We start from the raw sequence: 12,620 nt of genomic DNA, 5'->3' as shown, positions 1-12,620 counted from the left end.
CCAAGCCTTCTTATCTTGTGGTCCAGAAATCTTTCCATTCACTACATTGCTATGATTTAGCTCAGAAAAATGCTGGAGGGACCCAGAACATATGTTGGGTTTGGGGCAGAAGGTAGGAGAAATGGGCGAGCGTTCCTGGAAGGACTGTGCCATCATGGGAAGTTTCTAGTTTGGAGACCAAGACCCTGACAAGAGAAATAAATTGTCCATGTAAAAGGAGTGAGGTCAGTCCTTCAAGACCATCATGGCCATGTCCTGCAACTGGATAGACAAGGCTGGTTAGCTCTCACTGGGTGAGGACTCTGCCACTCTCCAAAAAGAATTGCTAGGGGCAGCTGGGTAGCTCAGTGGAGTGAGAGTCAGGCCTAGAGACAGGAGGTCCTAGGTTCAAACCTGGCCTCAGCCACTTCCCAGCTGTGTGACCCTGGGCAAGTCACTTGACCCCCATTGCCCACCCTTACCAATCTTCCATCTATGAGACAATACACCGAAGTACAAGGGTTTAAAAAAAAAAAAAACACATCCTAAAAAGAATTGCTAGCCTTTATATAGATGGCTCTTTAAGATTTTCAGAATTGCAGATAATATCTCATTTGATCTTCACAATAGCCCTAGAGAGTAAGTACTATCCCCATTTTACAAAAAGGGAAACTGAGGCTGAGAGATGAAATGACTTGCTTAGGAGTGGGGAATAAGTGTCTGAAGTTTAGGATTCGGGCTTAGTTTTCCCTGATTCCAAAATCCAATCTCTTCTTTGTACCTACTTAGCTGCCTCCAAACCAAAGGCACTGAGCTTGGGGTCAGGAGACATGGGTTTGACTCCCACTTACAGGCTGCATGACTTTGAACAAATCATTCATTTTTGTAAGTCTCAGTTTCCTCCTCTGTAAAATGGGGATAATACTTGGTACTCATAAGGGTATTATGGGGAAAGTGCTTTGTTGACCAAGCAGGACATTAAGTTTTTGGTCAGGACCTGGGTGATGGAATTCCTGGGGTAGAAACTCATTAAAAGGGAAGCCAGGTAGCATAGTGGATAGAGAGCACCAGGCCTGAGAGGACCATAATCTGCCCTTGGACATTTCCTAGCTGTGTGACTCTGGGAAACTCACTTAACCCCAGTTGCCTAGTCTTCACTGCTCTTCTGCCTTAGAATCAATACTTGGTATCAGTTCTAATACAGAAAGTATGGTTTGCTTGTTTTTTTGGTTTTTTTTAAGAAACTCTTTCCAGTGATACAGGTCACTCTTATCAACTCAGAATTTATTACATGGAGGCACCAAAGAGTTAAATAAGGTGCCCATAATCACATAGGTCTTCCTGATGTCAAGGCAGGAAGGCCTGCTATCATTTCTCTCATGCTGCATATCCCAGTTGAAGATAAATGCAAATAATTACTATTATCATCCTCCCACCAGCCTTAGATCAGTAGGGCAGGGTGAGGATTGTCTCTATATTACAGATTTGAAAAATGGAGCTATAGAAGGTAAAATGACTTGCCAAAGGTCACAGAGCACCTTTAGCAGGAGCTAAAGCGTAGCCAGAGTCTCCTAAAAGTGCTGACTGACCTTTGGTCAGTCACATCATCTTCCTTAGCCCCATTTTTCAAGCTCCTTGTGTGACTAATAATCTCTCTTCCCTGGGGCCTCCAGTGAGAGTGAATTAGACTGGTAGATGCCGCTAGCTTGTCTGAGGTATAAGCAAAAGACATAAGAAAGAAAGGAAATAGAAGGGGAAAGAAGATGGAGAAGGGGGAGAGGGAGGTGATAGGAAAAGTAAAAGGATAAAAGAGAGAAAGAAAGGGGGGGGGGAAGAGAAAGAAAGAAGTTTGTGTTGGGATCACCTGAGCTATATGGAAAAACTCAAACTGATGACCCATGAGTTATGTGGGTCATTGCAGAAATATCCCTGTAGTGGATTCCCTGATGAGAGAAGCCCCAAGGAAGTCTACAAGACCCAGTCTTTATACCAAGATCTAGAACCTTTCTAAGATTATCTTGTCCTTTCTTCTAGCCTGGAAGAAGAAGAACCTTTTCTTCAGGCCAAGGTGGGGGCTAAAGGAGAAAATGTATTATCAACCCCACCATCTCTTCTTTCTAATTCAGAAAGTCATTTTCTCCAGAATTCTTGATTTCTTCATTACTTAACCTAAACTTACCCGATTCTGAGCCTAGGTTTTCTGTTGTCCCACCTCCGCACTCTTGCTCCTTAAATTTGTACTCCCATTAGGAATGTCTTTCCCCATTTCCTACCCAACCTCCAAAGTCCTGCTTGGTCCACATCTCCCAGCCCAGGGGAATATATCTCTCTCCCTCTGAAAAGGGAGAGAGATATGTTATTTTATTCTTATGATATATTATTCTTATGATACATTATATTCTTCTTACATATTTTATTGTCAGTTTATGTTCTGTCTTTCTAAAGTCTGTAAGGGTTTTTTGGCTAGGAATCATATACTTTAATCCTCTTCAGAGCACCCAGAACTAGGGTCTCACTCTTAGCTTATACTTGATCTACATTTGTGAATCTGATATGAAATAGTCTAATCTTAGTTCCCTACTACTTTTCTGATTTCAACCTGTTTCCTTTAATCCTATCTTTGGGGTAGCTAGACAGAAGCGAGTTCCACTGACCCCAGTCCTTTCCTATTCTCCTCTGATGCCCACCTGGTATTTCCCCAGGCCAATATTCATTTTCCATTTTTTAGGGTTATCTTATCCACCCTTTGGCATCTGAACAGATGGGTTTCTTTTCAGATTAGTGTTCCTTCTCAGGCCCCAGAAATGATGATGGAGGAAAGTAGATCTGGAACTTGAATCCCTAAGCTGATTTTCTAGCTGTGCTTCTGTCACTAATCTGCTATATGAATTTGGGCATCACTTGTTCTTTATGCGCCTCAGTTTCTTCCTCTATAAAATGAGGTGTTTCAGGGGATACATGAGCTAAGTTCCTTCTAGCTCTGATTTTGTATGGGTTGATATCCATGGTGAATTGGACCCCATGATACTGGGGCCCAGTCTTACAGGCTCTGGTCTTATGTGGCTACTATCCAGGACCCTATCTATACTCCTCCACCCTTAGGGAAGTGAGAAATAGGCCTCAGTGGATACATGAGACCCATCTTCTCCAACTCCTTCTCTACAGCCATTCTACTTCCTTTGACTCTAAGCTCCCCCAAAATGCCTCTGAGACTGCACCTTCCTGAAGATTTCTTTGATCAAGTGCAGGGAAAGAAAGGGAGCTAGGTGGCTCTGGATAGAGTATCCAATCTGAAGTCAGGAAGACTCATTTTCTTGGTTTCAAATCCAGCCTCAGGCACTAGCTGTATTATCCTGGGCAAGTCACTTCACCCTGTTGGCCTCAGTTTCCTTATCTATAAAATAAACTGGAGAAGGAAATGGCAAACCACTCCAGGATCTTTGCCCAGATGGGGTCACAATGACTCAGGAATGACTAAACAACCACAATGGGGGAAAAGTAAAAAGTAGAAAACCCTCTAGGGTCTTTCATCAATAATCCTATCAACCTTAAGACCATTTCTCTTAATAGGTACCCCTCGTAAGGGGTATGCTGTGGCCGAAGCCGACACTAGAGACTTGAAGACCTAGTACCACACCATGGAGGAACCACAGGTGGGTCTCTTCTAGCTATTAATTAACCCCTGCAGATCCTACATCCCCGATAGGCTCAGAGGAATTTCAGATTTCTATGGTGGAGACTTGGGGGAGGCACCTGAAAGGGAGTGATACTCATGGCATTCTCCCAAACTCCTACCGGCAGATAGACTATGAAATGGTGTTGGAGGAGAGGCTGGAGATGGAGGGTTATGATGACCCTGAGCCCCTTCCTCTCCAGGAAATTGTGGAGGAACAACCAGGTAAGTTGTCCCCATCCTTGAGTGTCTGATCTCCCTCCAATTCTTCCTTCTATTTCGCTTCATTCTTCACTTGTGCAATTCAATGCTATGGGAACCCCATATAAGGGGAAAGTGCTTCTCATCCCACCTTCTCCCTAACCTTCAGGGACTGGTTCTCCTCCCCCCAATTGAGATTGATTGAAGGGTAAACAGAACTCTGTTTGCAATGACCACAGAGGAAGGGGAAGGAGGACAGGGGGAAATGGGGGTAGGGTCAGTCACCCATGGGCTTTTAGTTGATTGAGAGGGCAGCCTCTTCTCTGTCTAAGGTGAGCAAGTGTGAGAGCCCCACTGGAGAATAGGGAGTATGGCTAGGAGCCTGTCTGCCATCTCTGCCCGCCTAGTAATGGCTTTCAAGCTGGGCACTAAGGCTGGTGCTTGACTGTAGTCTAAGGAACCTTAGAACCTGCCTCTTAGGGGTGCCATCAGGATGGGAAACTGGAAGGGAGGGAAGGGTTGGGATAGTCCCCCTTATGTTCATTGGAGGGAAGGATTTTCCCTTTACTTTTGCCCCTGCCCCCCTCAAGGAGGAGGGGTTGGTGGAAAACTGTCAAGGGCACCAAGAGCCAACATCCTCGACCACACCCAGGGCAGGTAACTGTTTACTGTCAATATAACTTAAGTGCCAGCAATTTTCAGTGAAGACAAGGGGCCCCAGTAAATAAGTGGGGTCCTTGTAAGGGGGAGAGAAGGGGGAGAATAGGATATAAAGCAACTGGCCCTGTGGTTTCCAGAGCTTGGTGCAAAAAGTGGTAAGAAGCGGGATTTGGGTAGGGTGAGGGGTAGAGTGGAAGGAAAGATCAAAAGGGCTGGAAGTATATGTTTGAGAAAGACTTAACATCTGGTCAAATCAAGAGAAAGAGGAAGGTGCCCATAGTGGGTGTCACTGTGATAGGGACTATTCAGTGATGGCTAAACACCTTAGATTACTTCCCTCTAAGCACCTTAGATTACTTGCCTCTCTGGTCCAAAATGGGAATACAGGAACCCTGATCTGAGACCTGGGCATCTTCAATGGACATCCCTGATAGGTATCGACTTGGCAACTTGTGAATACTTAAGTATTATAGTAAGAGGGAATAATGACTGGCCTGGGTCCCCAAGTAAAAGTCTATCAGGTGGATGTTGTGGTGGGGTAGTAGGTAAGACCTTTTCTGAAGTCTTTGGCTGCTGAGCAGTGGAGTGAAGGATCCACAGAGGGTAAGTGTGAGAGGGTCGGGACTCTTCGAGACTGGGAGCAAAATTGACTTACCTTTGATGTCTTTAGATCACCCCCAGGAGCCAACAACCAGAGACTACCAGACCACACCGGACTCGGGCACCCACGAGGTGAGAAATCCCAGTCTGAGTGGGGTAGGAACTCCACACATCCTCTCCCCCATGGTGGGAAAGGAGATGAGACCTGATGGAGGAAGGGACAAAAAACTCTGTTTTCCTCTCCTATCCCAAAAAAGCATAAAAGGAAAAATAAAAGAGGGAACATGTGAGTAGAGGGGGGGATGAGACTCCTGAAATCCCCAAACAAATTTATGAGGAAAGGAATCAGACAGAGAGGGGAACAAAGACCCCTCAAAAACATGGTGGAGAGGAGAGGAGAGGTGAGAAAGAGAGGAAGAGGGAGAGGGAAAGAGGAGACAAAACACATTCTCATTCTCCCCTCTCCCACTCCCAAAGATTGACAGAGGAAGAGAGAGAACCCCAAGAAGTGGAGAACAGGTCCTGGTTTCCTAGGCCATGAATCCCAGGGCATCTTCAGGCTCAAGAAGCTTCCATGCTGTTTCTGATTAGGATTAAGGGACTTCTTTCTTCTCCCTGGCCTAAATCATTCTGCCTGCACTTGCTCAGGCCTAGAACAGGAGAGGCCAAGGATAGAAGAATTTTGTCCCTTCCTCTTCTTTCTAGTTTGAAGTAGATCAACTATTTGTTACAATATTTGCTCTTCTCCCATCCTGCCCAGGCTTTGAACCCTGCCTCTGCTGAGCTCCCCCAACACTCACTTTGGGGTGCCCAGGGAAGTGTTGTTCAAGGAAGGGTGGAGAGACATGGAGCTATTACACATACACACACACACAAACACACAGTCTGAAACACAAAATTGTGTACACACATTCTCAATCTCCTTGGGTCCCACTCATAGTTTGACACACACATAGATAATATTCTGCTGAAGGATTTGGAAATGGATGTGGGCAATGAAGCCCTTGGCCTTTTCTAGCCCTGATTTCCCCAATCTAGATCCTCCTTCATCTACTCTTAGCTCTTTCTCCTTCCCTCTACCAGGCTCCCTTGCCCCTACCTAATATTATTCTTTTTAAAATAAATTTTAAATTCCATTTTCACCTAATATTATTCTTTTCTATTCTTTACCCATTATTATTCTAGAGAATGACTTCAGTGCCCCTTAAACTCTGAATAGGAAAAGGAAATGGGAAACCCTTTTTGTTACAAGGATCTTTGAGTACCTTCGGTGATGTTGGAAAGGGCAGGTTCACTCTTTGACTGAACAGAGATCTTGAGAATAGGCAGATGAACAGAACCTGGGGTCTGGGATCCCTATCCAGATATTACTTCTACTTCATTCTTTCTTATTCACTCAGTCTAGGTAACACACTACCACTCAGCCTTCTCTTTATACCTGTTTCTCATTTCCTCTTTAAAAACAAACAAAAAAACCCTTTACCTTCTGTCTTAGAATCAATACTGTGTAATGACCCCAAGGCTGAAGAGCAGTAAGGGCTAGGCAATGGAGGTTAAGTGACTTGCCAGAGTCACACAGCTAGGAAGTGTCTAAGGACAGATTTGAACCCAGGGCCTCCTATCTCTAGGCCTGACTCTCTATCCAGTGAGCCACCTCACTGTCCCCTCTCATTTCCTCTTAATGCCCACTGCCCCTCATACGTGCCCTCCCTAACTCTAGGACCCAGGTTACCTCCATTGTTCATTCACCCAGTTCCTGCCATGAGCCCAAGACCTGCCATGGCTCCCAGTGTCTACTTTCCTTAACCTGCCTACTATCTGGCTCTCTATTAGGTCTATGTGGAGCTGCAGGAGCTGGTGATGGATGGGAAGAACCAGGAACTTCGGTGGATGGAGGTGGCCCGTTGGGTTCGATTGGAGGAGAACAGGGCTGAGGCAGGGGGCTGGGGTCGCCCCCATATTTCTTGCTTAACCTTCTGGAGCCTCCTAGAGCTACAGAGAACTTTTAAAAGGGGTGAGCAAGGGTGCCCCAGGACACCTAGATTCTAGTTCCCTTTCTCCTGTGTTCCCCTAGTAATCACCTGAAGACGGTGCTTTGTGATCTCCACAGAGGGATGTTGGTGAAGAGGTGGAATCAGAGCAGATATTTTCTTTTTATTTAATTATTTGCTTGCTTTTAGCATTCTTTTATTGTTTTGAGTTCCAAATTCTTTTCTTCTTTCAAGTCTCTCCCCCACCATGGAAAAGGGTGATATGATAGCCAAGATGATATCCGTTATATATGTAAGATCAGGGCAGAGGTTTTCTTACCTCCTAAGCAGAGGGAGGAGAGACCCTGGAGAGAGCGCCTCTTAGTCTGACCAGTGACCCTGTCTCCCACCCAACCCCTGATCCTGCCATGCTGCTTGCTAGGCACCGTGATGATGGACCTGTCTGAGACCACCTTGCCTGGGATTGTCAACCAGCTTCTAGACCAATTCATCTATGAAGGTCAGGTCCGGCCCCAGGACCGGGATGAGCTGCTCAGGGCTCTGCTGGTCAAACACAGGTAACCTTACCTCTCCCCACCCTGCACATATTTACACATGCATATTCTTGGCACATGGACCCTGACCTATAACGAGGGTGGATCCATCAGAGCTCTACCTTAGGGCAGAAAATTAGGAAGGCCCCGACATCTCCTTTTTTTTTTTTTTTAACCTTTATATACATTTTTTTAAGTGATAAAGACTTTCAGAAAAAAATTCTCACAAAAACAAGGACTTCGTCAAATGTAGTCAAGATAAAGTTATGAGATGAAGTATGAATGAAAGGAGAAATGCATACATATCCTGGAAAGATGACAGAATTCACCATCATTCCTTCACATTTTAGCTTTCAAAATATATCAATAGTTAAACTCAGGCTTTCTTGGTAAACATCAAGGCACAATTAAAACCAGTTTTCTTTCCCTTTCTATTTCCAAGACTTAACACACTGACCCAAACATAAGTGCTTAATAAGTATCTGCTTAATTAAATCTAATTTTTAATGAAATATTAATTTTTTCCTTGAAATGTTTTCACATTCTATTCCTCCCAAAAACTAAAGTTGTTCCCGAAAGGGTATTTTTCTCAACCCCAGTTCCTCCTTTGCTTTCTCAGCCCCTGATAGAAACCTCAACCTAGAGAGTACTTCCTCTCCCTATAAGCATGAAAAATTTAGAGGGTGCAAACAGCACCATCTAGAACTTTCTCAAGGGTTATCTGGTCTTAAGAGAAACAGAGACCTCAAAAATTTGTCTATCCTATCTCCAGGCAGTACTGTCCCCATAATTTCAGATAGAATTCTATTTACTAGGATCTTCAAATGTGATGGAAAAATCTCTGTCTCCTCTTCAAATCATAAACTTTGAAATTTCAGAGGACCTCAAAAGTCATATAGTCAAGTTCCCCATTCTCCATGCCCCCCCATTTTATATATAGAGAAACTAAACAAGAAATAACTTGCCCCAGTAAATTGTAAATAGCAAAGTCAAGATCTGAACCCAAGTCTTCAGATGCTTCTAATTCTCTTTCTACTACACCAAATGCTCTGCTCTGATTTGATCACCAGAACATCTTGCCCCAGGGGTTATCACTGCAAACCCTCCTAACAGGGCAGCCTTGAGTATAGTATTTATTTAAAAGCTTTATCATTCAGTAGTTCATTCTCTCATTCATTCTCTCATTCTCTCATTCATTCATTCATTCATTTATTCTAGAAACCTCCAAGGGAGTAGTTCTTCTGCCCCTATGTTTCCATTCTGCTCCTGACTTCCTCTTTGTCTTCTTTAGCCACGAAGGAGAATTGGAAGCTCTGGGAGGGGTGAAACCAGCTGTGTTAAATCGATCAGGCGATCCCTCTGAGCCCCTGCTGGCACAACCCTCCTTAGAGAGCCAGATCTACTGTGAGCCGGTAAGGCTGAGGAGAGAACTACCAGGGAGAGTCGGAGGGCCAAGGAAGTTAGAAGAGTGAGAGCTGGAAGGAGTGGAGGGAAAGGAAATACTGTGGAAAAAGATTTGAAGTTCAGATTTCTTAGGTCCAGGATATCCAAGAGCCACAACAATTGGGGTGGGGGTGAAGCAATGAGGAGGCCTAGAGAGATAAGACAATGAATATAGCTCAGAGCCCCCTGTCAACCATCATCCCTTCCCTCTTGGCAGGGAGAAGGTTCCTCATGCAGCCCAGGGCCATCTCACATCCTGGAGAAGATCCCTCCTGATTCAGAGGCCACACTGGTATTAGTGGGTGAGTTCTCTGTGTTCTCTTCCAGTTTCCTGGTCCTTCCTCCAGTCCCCATCATACCCAACCCTCCTCTGTCTACCTGCTACATGTCATTGGATTTCTTATCCCTTTTTTCCTCCCTTCTCCCCACTGCATCCCCCTCTCCTCCCAAGCCCTTCCCTGTCCCTAAACCCTCCTCGAGCCTGTCTCTGCTGTGCCCCTTCATTCCCACAAAGCAGACAGACTCCTTCCCCACCTGGCTCCCAACTCCGTCTTTATTTCCATCCATCAGGTCGTGCCTCCTTCCTGGAACGTCCCATCCTGGGCTTTGTGCGGCTTCAGGAGGCAGCCAGGCTGGAAGCAGTTGATGTCCAGGTGCCAGTCCGTTTCCTCTTGGTGCTCTTGGGGCCTGAGAGCCCCCACGTGGACTACACCCAGCTTGGCCGGGCTGCTGCCACCTTAATGTCTGAGAAGGTAGAGGGGCATTCCCCGAGAAAGGGGTACAGGAGAGAAGGGGGGCTCGGTGGGAGAACTAAAGCCTGGGCTCAGCTAGGCTTGATCATCAGTCCGAATGGCCTTTTTTATTGATTATTTTTATTTTTTATCTTTATTTTATTCCAATAACAAGTTTCCACCTAAGTTTTCCAAAGTTACATGACTCGTGTTGTCTCCCTCCCCTCTTCTCTCCCTGCTCCCAGAGTTGATGAGCAATTCCACTGGGTTATACGTGTATTATCTGAGTGGCCTTATTGAAACCAGTCTTTCCAAGTTTGACTGGGTTTATCAAAATTGACCTATTCAGCCCAATTTAGTCTATTTCAGTCTAGTTTGATTTCATTTCATCCTGGCCTGGTTCATCCTGGTTTCTCCTGGTTCAATAAACCAACCAACCAATCAGTCAACAAGGATATGTATTAAGCATCTACTATGCTAGGAAATGGGCCAAGCACTGGAGATAGAGACAAAAATGAAATGCTCTCAGGGCAGCTGGGTGGCTCAGTGGATAGAGAGGCAGGTCTGGAGAAGGGAAGTCCTGGGTTCAAATCTGGCCTTAGACACTTCCTAGCTGGATGACCCTGGCCAAGTCACTTGACCCCCATTGCCTAGCCCTGACAGCTCTTCTGCCTTGGAACTCATACACAGTATTGATTCTAAGATGGAAAGTAAAGGCTTAAAAAAAAAAAAAAAAAGATGAAAAGGCCCTTGCCCTCAGGAAGCTTCTATGCTATGAGGGAGGCAGCATCTGCACAAGCTGTTGTTGATGTTATTCAGTGGTGTCTGATTCTTCTTAGCCCTGTGGACTATCCTGTCCATGGTATTTTCTTTTTTTTTCTTTTAAACCCTTAACGTGTGTGTATTGGCTCCTTAGTGGAAGAGTGGTAAGGGTGAGCAATGGGGGTCAAGTGACTTGCCCAGGGTCACACAGCTAGGAAGTGTTTGAGGCTGGATTTGAACCTAGGACCTCTCATCTCTAGGCCTGACTCTCAATCCACTGAGCTACCCAGCTGCCCCCATGGTGCTTTCTTGATAAAGATATTGCAGTGGTTTGGCATGTCCTTCCTCAATGGATTGAGGGAAACAGAAGTTAAATGACTTGCCCAGGGGTCACCCAGCTAGTAAATTTGAATTCAGGTCTTCCTAACTCCAGGTCCAGCGCTCTATCCACTGAGCCACCTAGCTGCCTCCTAGGTAGATTAAGTGGCCTGCCCAGGGTCATCCAGCTAGGAAGTGTCTGAGGCCAGATTTGAACCCAGGTCTTCCTGACTCCAGGCCTGGCTCTCTCTCCACCAAGCCATCTAGTTAGCCCTGTCCTACACATAGAGGTAAATGTAAAATGAACATCTGCAAAATAAATTCAAGGTACTGGGGAGGTGGGGACCAGAGAGAGGCCCCACAAAGGGGTAGTCTTGGAGCTGATCTTGGAAGGAGCCATTGATGTGTGAGTCCGGTCCAGGGTCATCTGCTTTGGCCTGGCTTGACTCGCTTCAGCCCTGATCACTCTGGTTTAGACTGATCTGTCCTACATCAGTCTGGTTTAGATTAGATCAGCTCAGTTCAGTTTTTAACCTGGACATCCCAATTAAACTGCCCAGTCAGCTTCAGCCTACTCTGTTCCTTCTTCCACTACGCTCCTCCCTCCTGAAACGATGCCCTTGCAGGGGCCTGGAGGGAAGGGCATGGCGGGGAGAGGAAAGAACCCAAATCTGTCATCACAGGAATGGACACACATACTAGCTGGGTGACTCTGGGCAAGTCCTGGCCTTCCTGATCCATAAAGTGAGCTTAACCCAGTGGTTCCCAAACTTTTTTGGCCTACTGCCCCCTGGAAATTAAATTTTAAAAAATTTTAATAGCAATTATTAGGAAAGATAAATGCACCACCTGTGGCCATCACCGCTTCCCTGGATCGCTGCAGCACCCACTTTGGGAATCATTGGCTTAAACCAAGGTCCATCCAGCTTTAAATATAGAAGCTTATAAATGTTTGTTTGTATTTTTAAACCCTTACCTTCTGTCTTTGTATCAATTCTAAAACAAAAGAATGGCAAGAGTTAGGTAATCTCCATTATGTGGCTTGCCCAGGGTCACACAGCTAGGAAATGTCTGAGGCCAGATTTGAACCCAGGACATCTTGACCCCAACCAAGCCTGGTATTCTATTCACCATGCTTTTTAGCTGCCTCTGAGTCTATAAATTTGAGAGAAAGCCTGCTCCAAGGGCCAAGGATGGAGGTGACTCAAAAGATTCTGTGTTTGAGGGCAGCCAGACAATTCAATGGATTGAAATCTAGGTCTAGAGACAGATCCTGGGTTCAAATATGACTGCAGACATTTCCTAGCTGTGTGACCCTGGGCACGTCACTTAACTCCAGTGGCCTAGTCCTTTACTGCTCTTCTGCCTTAGAACCATATTGGTTCTAAGACAGAAGGGAAAGGTTTAAAAAAAATAAGAGGGAAAGGGTTTATTCCCTCAGAAAAAAAGGGAAGAAAATACAAAATCTATATGGCAATATAACATAGTATAGATGATATTTTAATATATTATAACATATGATGTTATATTATAATATAGATAATATAATTAAAATAGATAATAGTAACAATATAGATATAATCTAATAATATAAAATAGATAATATAGTATAGATAATATCAGAATATAATATAGATAATATTATATGTGATATAATAATATAGATAATATTATAATATAAATAGATAACATATAATAATATAGATATATAAAATAGATAATATAGTAT

At 44.7% G+C, this 12,620-nt stretch overlaps 1 protein-coding gene across 1 annotated transcript in view; it reads left to right on the top strand.

The window, feature by feature from the left end:
* Positions 1-4,668: 4,668 nt before the first annotated feature.
* The window catches only part of SLC4A1 (solute carrier family 4 member 1 (Diego blood group)), a 17,418-nt gene continuing 9,466 nt past the window's right edge, over positions 4,669-12,620 (top strand). Inside the window, exons 1-6 of the mRNA XM_044675122.1 lie at positions 4,669-5,245; positions 6,947-7,127; positions 7,526-7,661; positions 8,929-9,049; positions 9,298-9,382; positions 9,651-9,832. Coding sequence (XP_044531057.1) covers positions 5,174-5,245; positions 6,947-7,127; positions 7,526-7,661; positions 8,929-9,049; positions 9,298-9,382; positions 9,651-9,832 — 777 coding nt within the window. The 5' untranslated portion in view covers positions 4,669-5,173. The remainder of the gene's footprint in view (positions 5,246-6,946; positions 7,128-7,525; positions 7,662-8,928; positions 9,050-9,297; positions 9,383-9,650; positions 9,833-12,620) is intronic.

The sequence above is a fragment of the Gracilinanus agilis genome, chromosome 4, assembly GCF_016433145.1.
Source record: "Gracilinanus agilis isolate LMUSP501 chromosome 4, AgileGrace, whole genome shotgun sequence".
Lineage (NCBI taxonomy): Eukaryota > Metazoa > Chordata > Mammalia > Didelphimorphia > Didelphidae > Gracilinanus > Gracilinanus agilis.
Note: the sequence above shows the minus strand (reverse complement) of the source record. Positions and strands in the feature narration are given on the sequence as shown.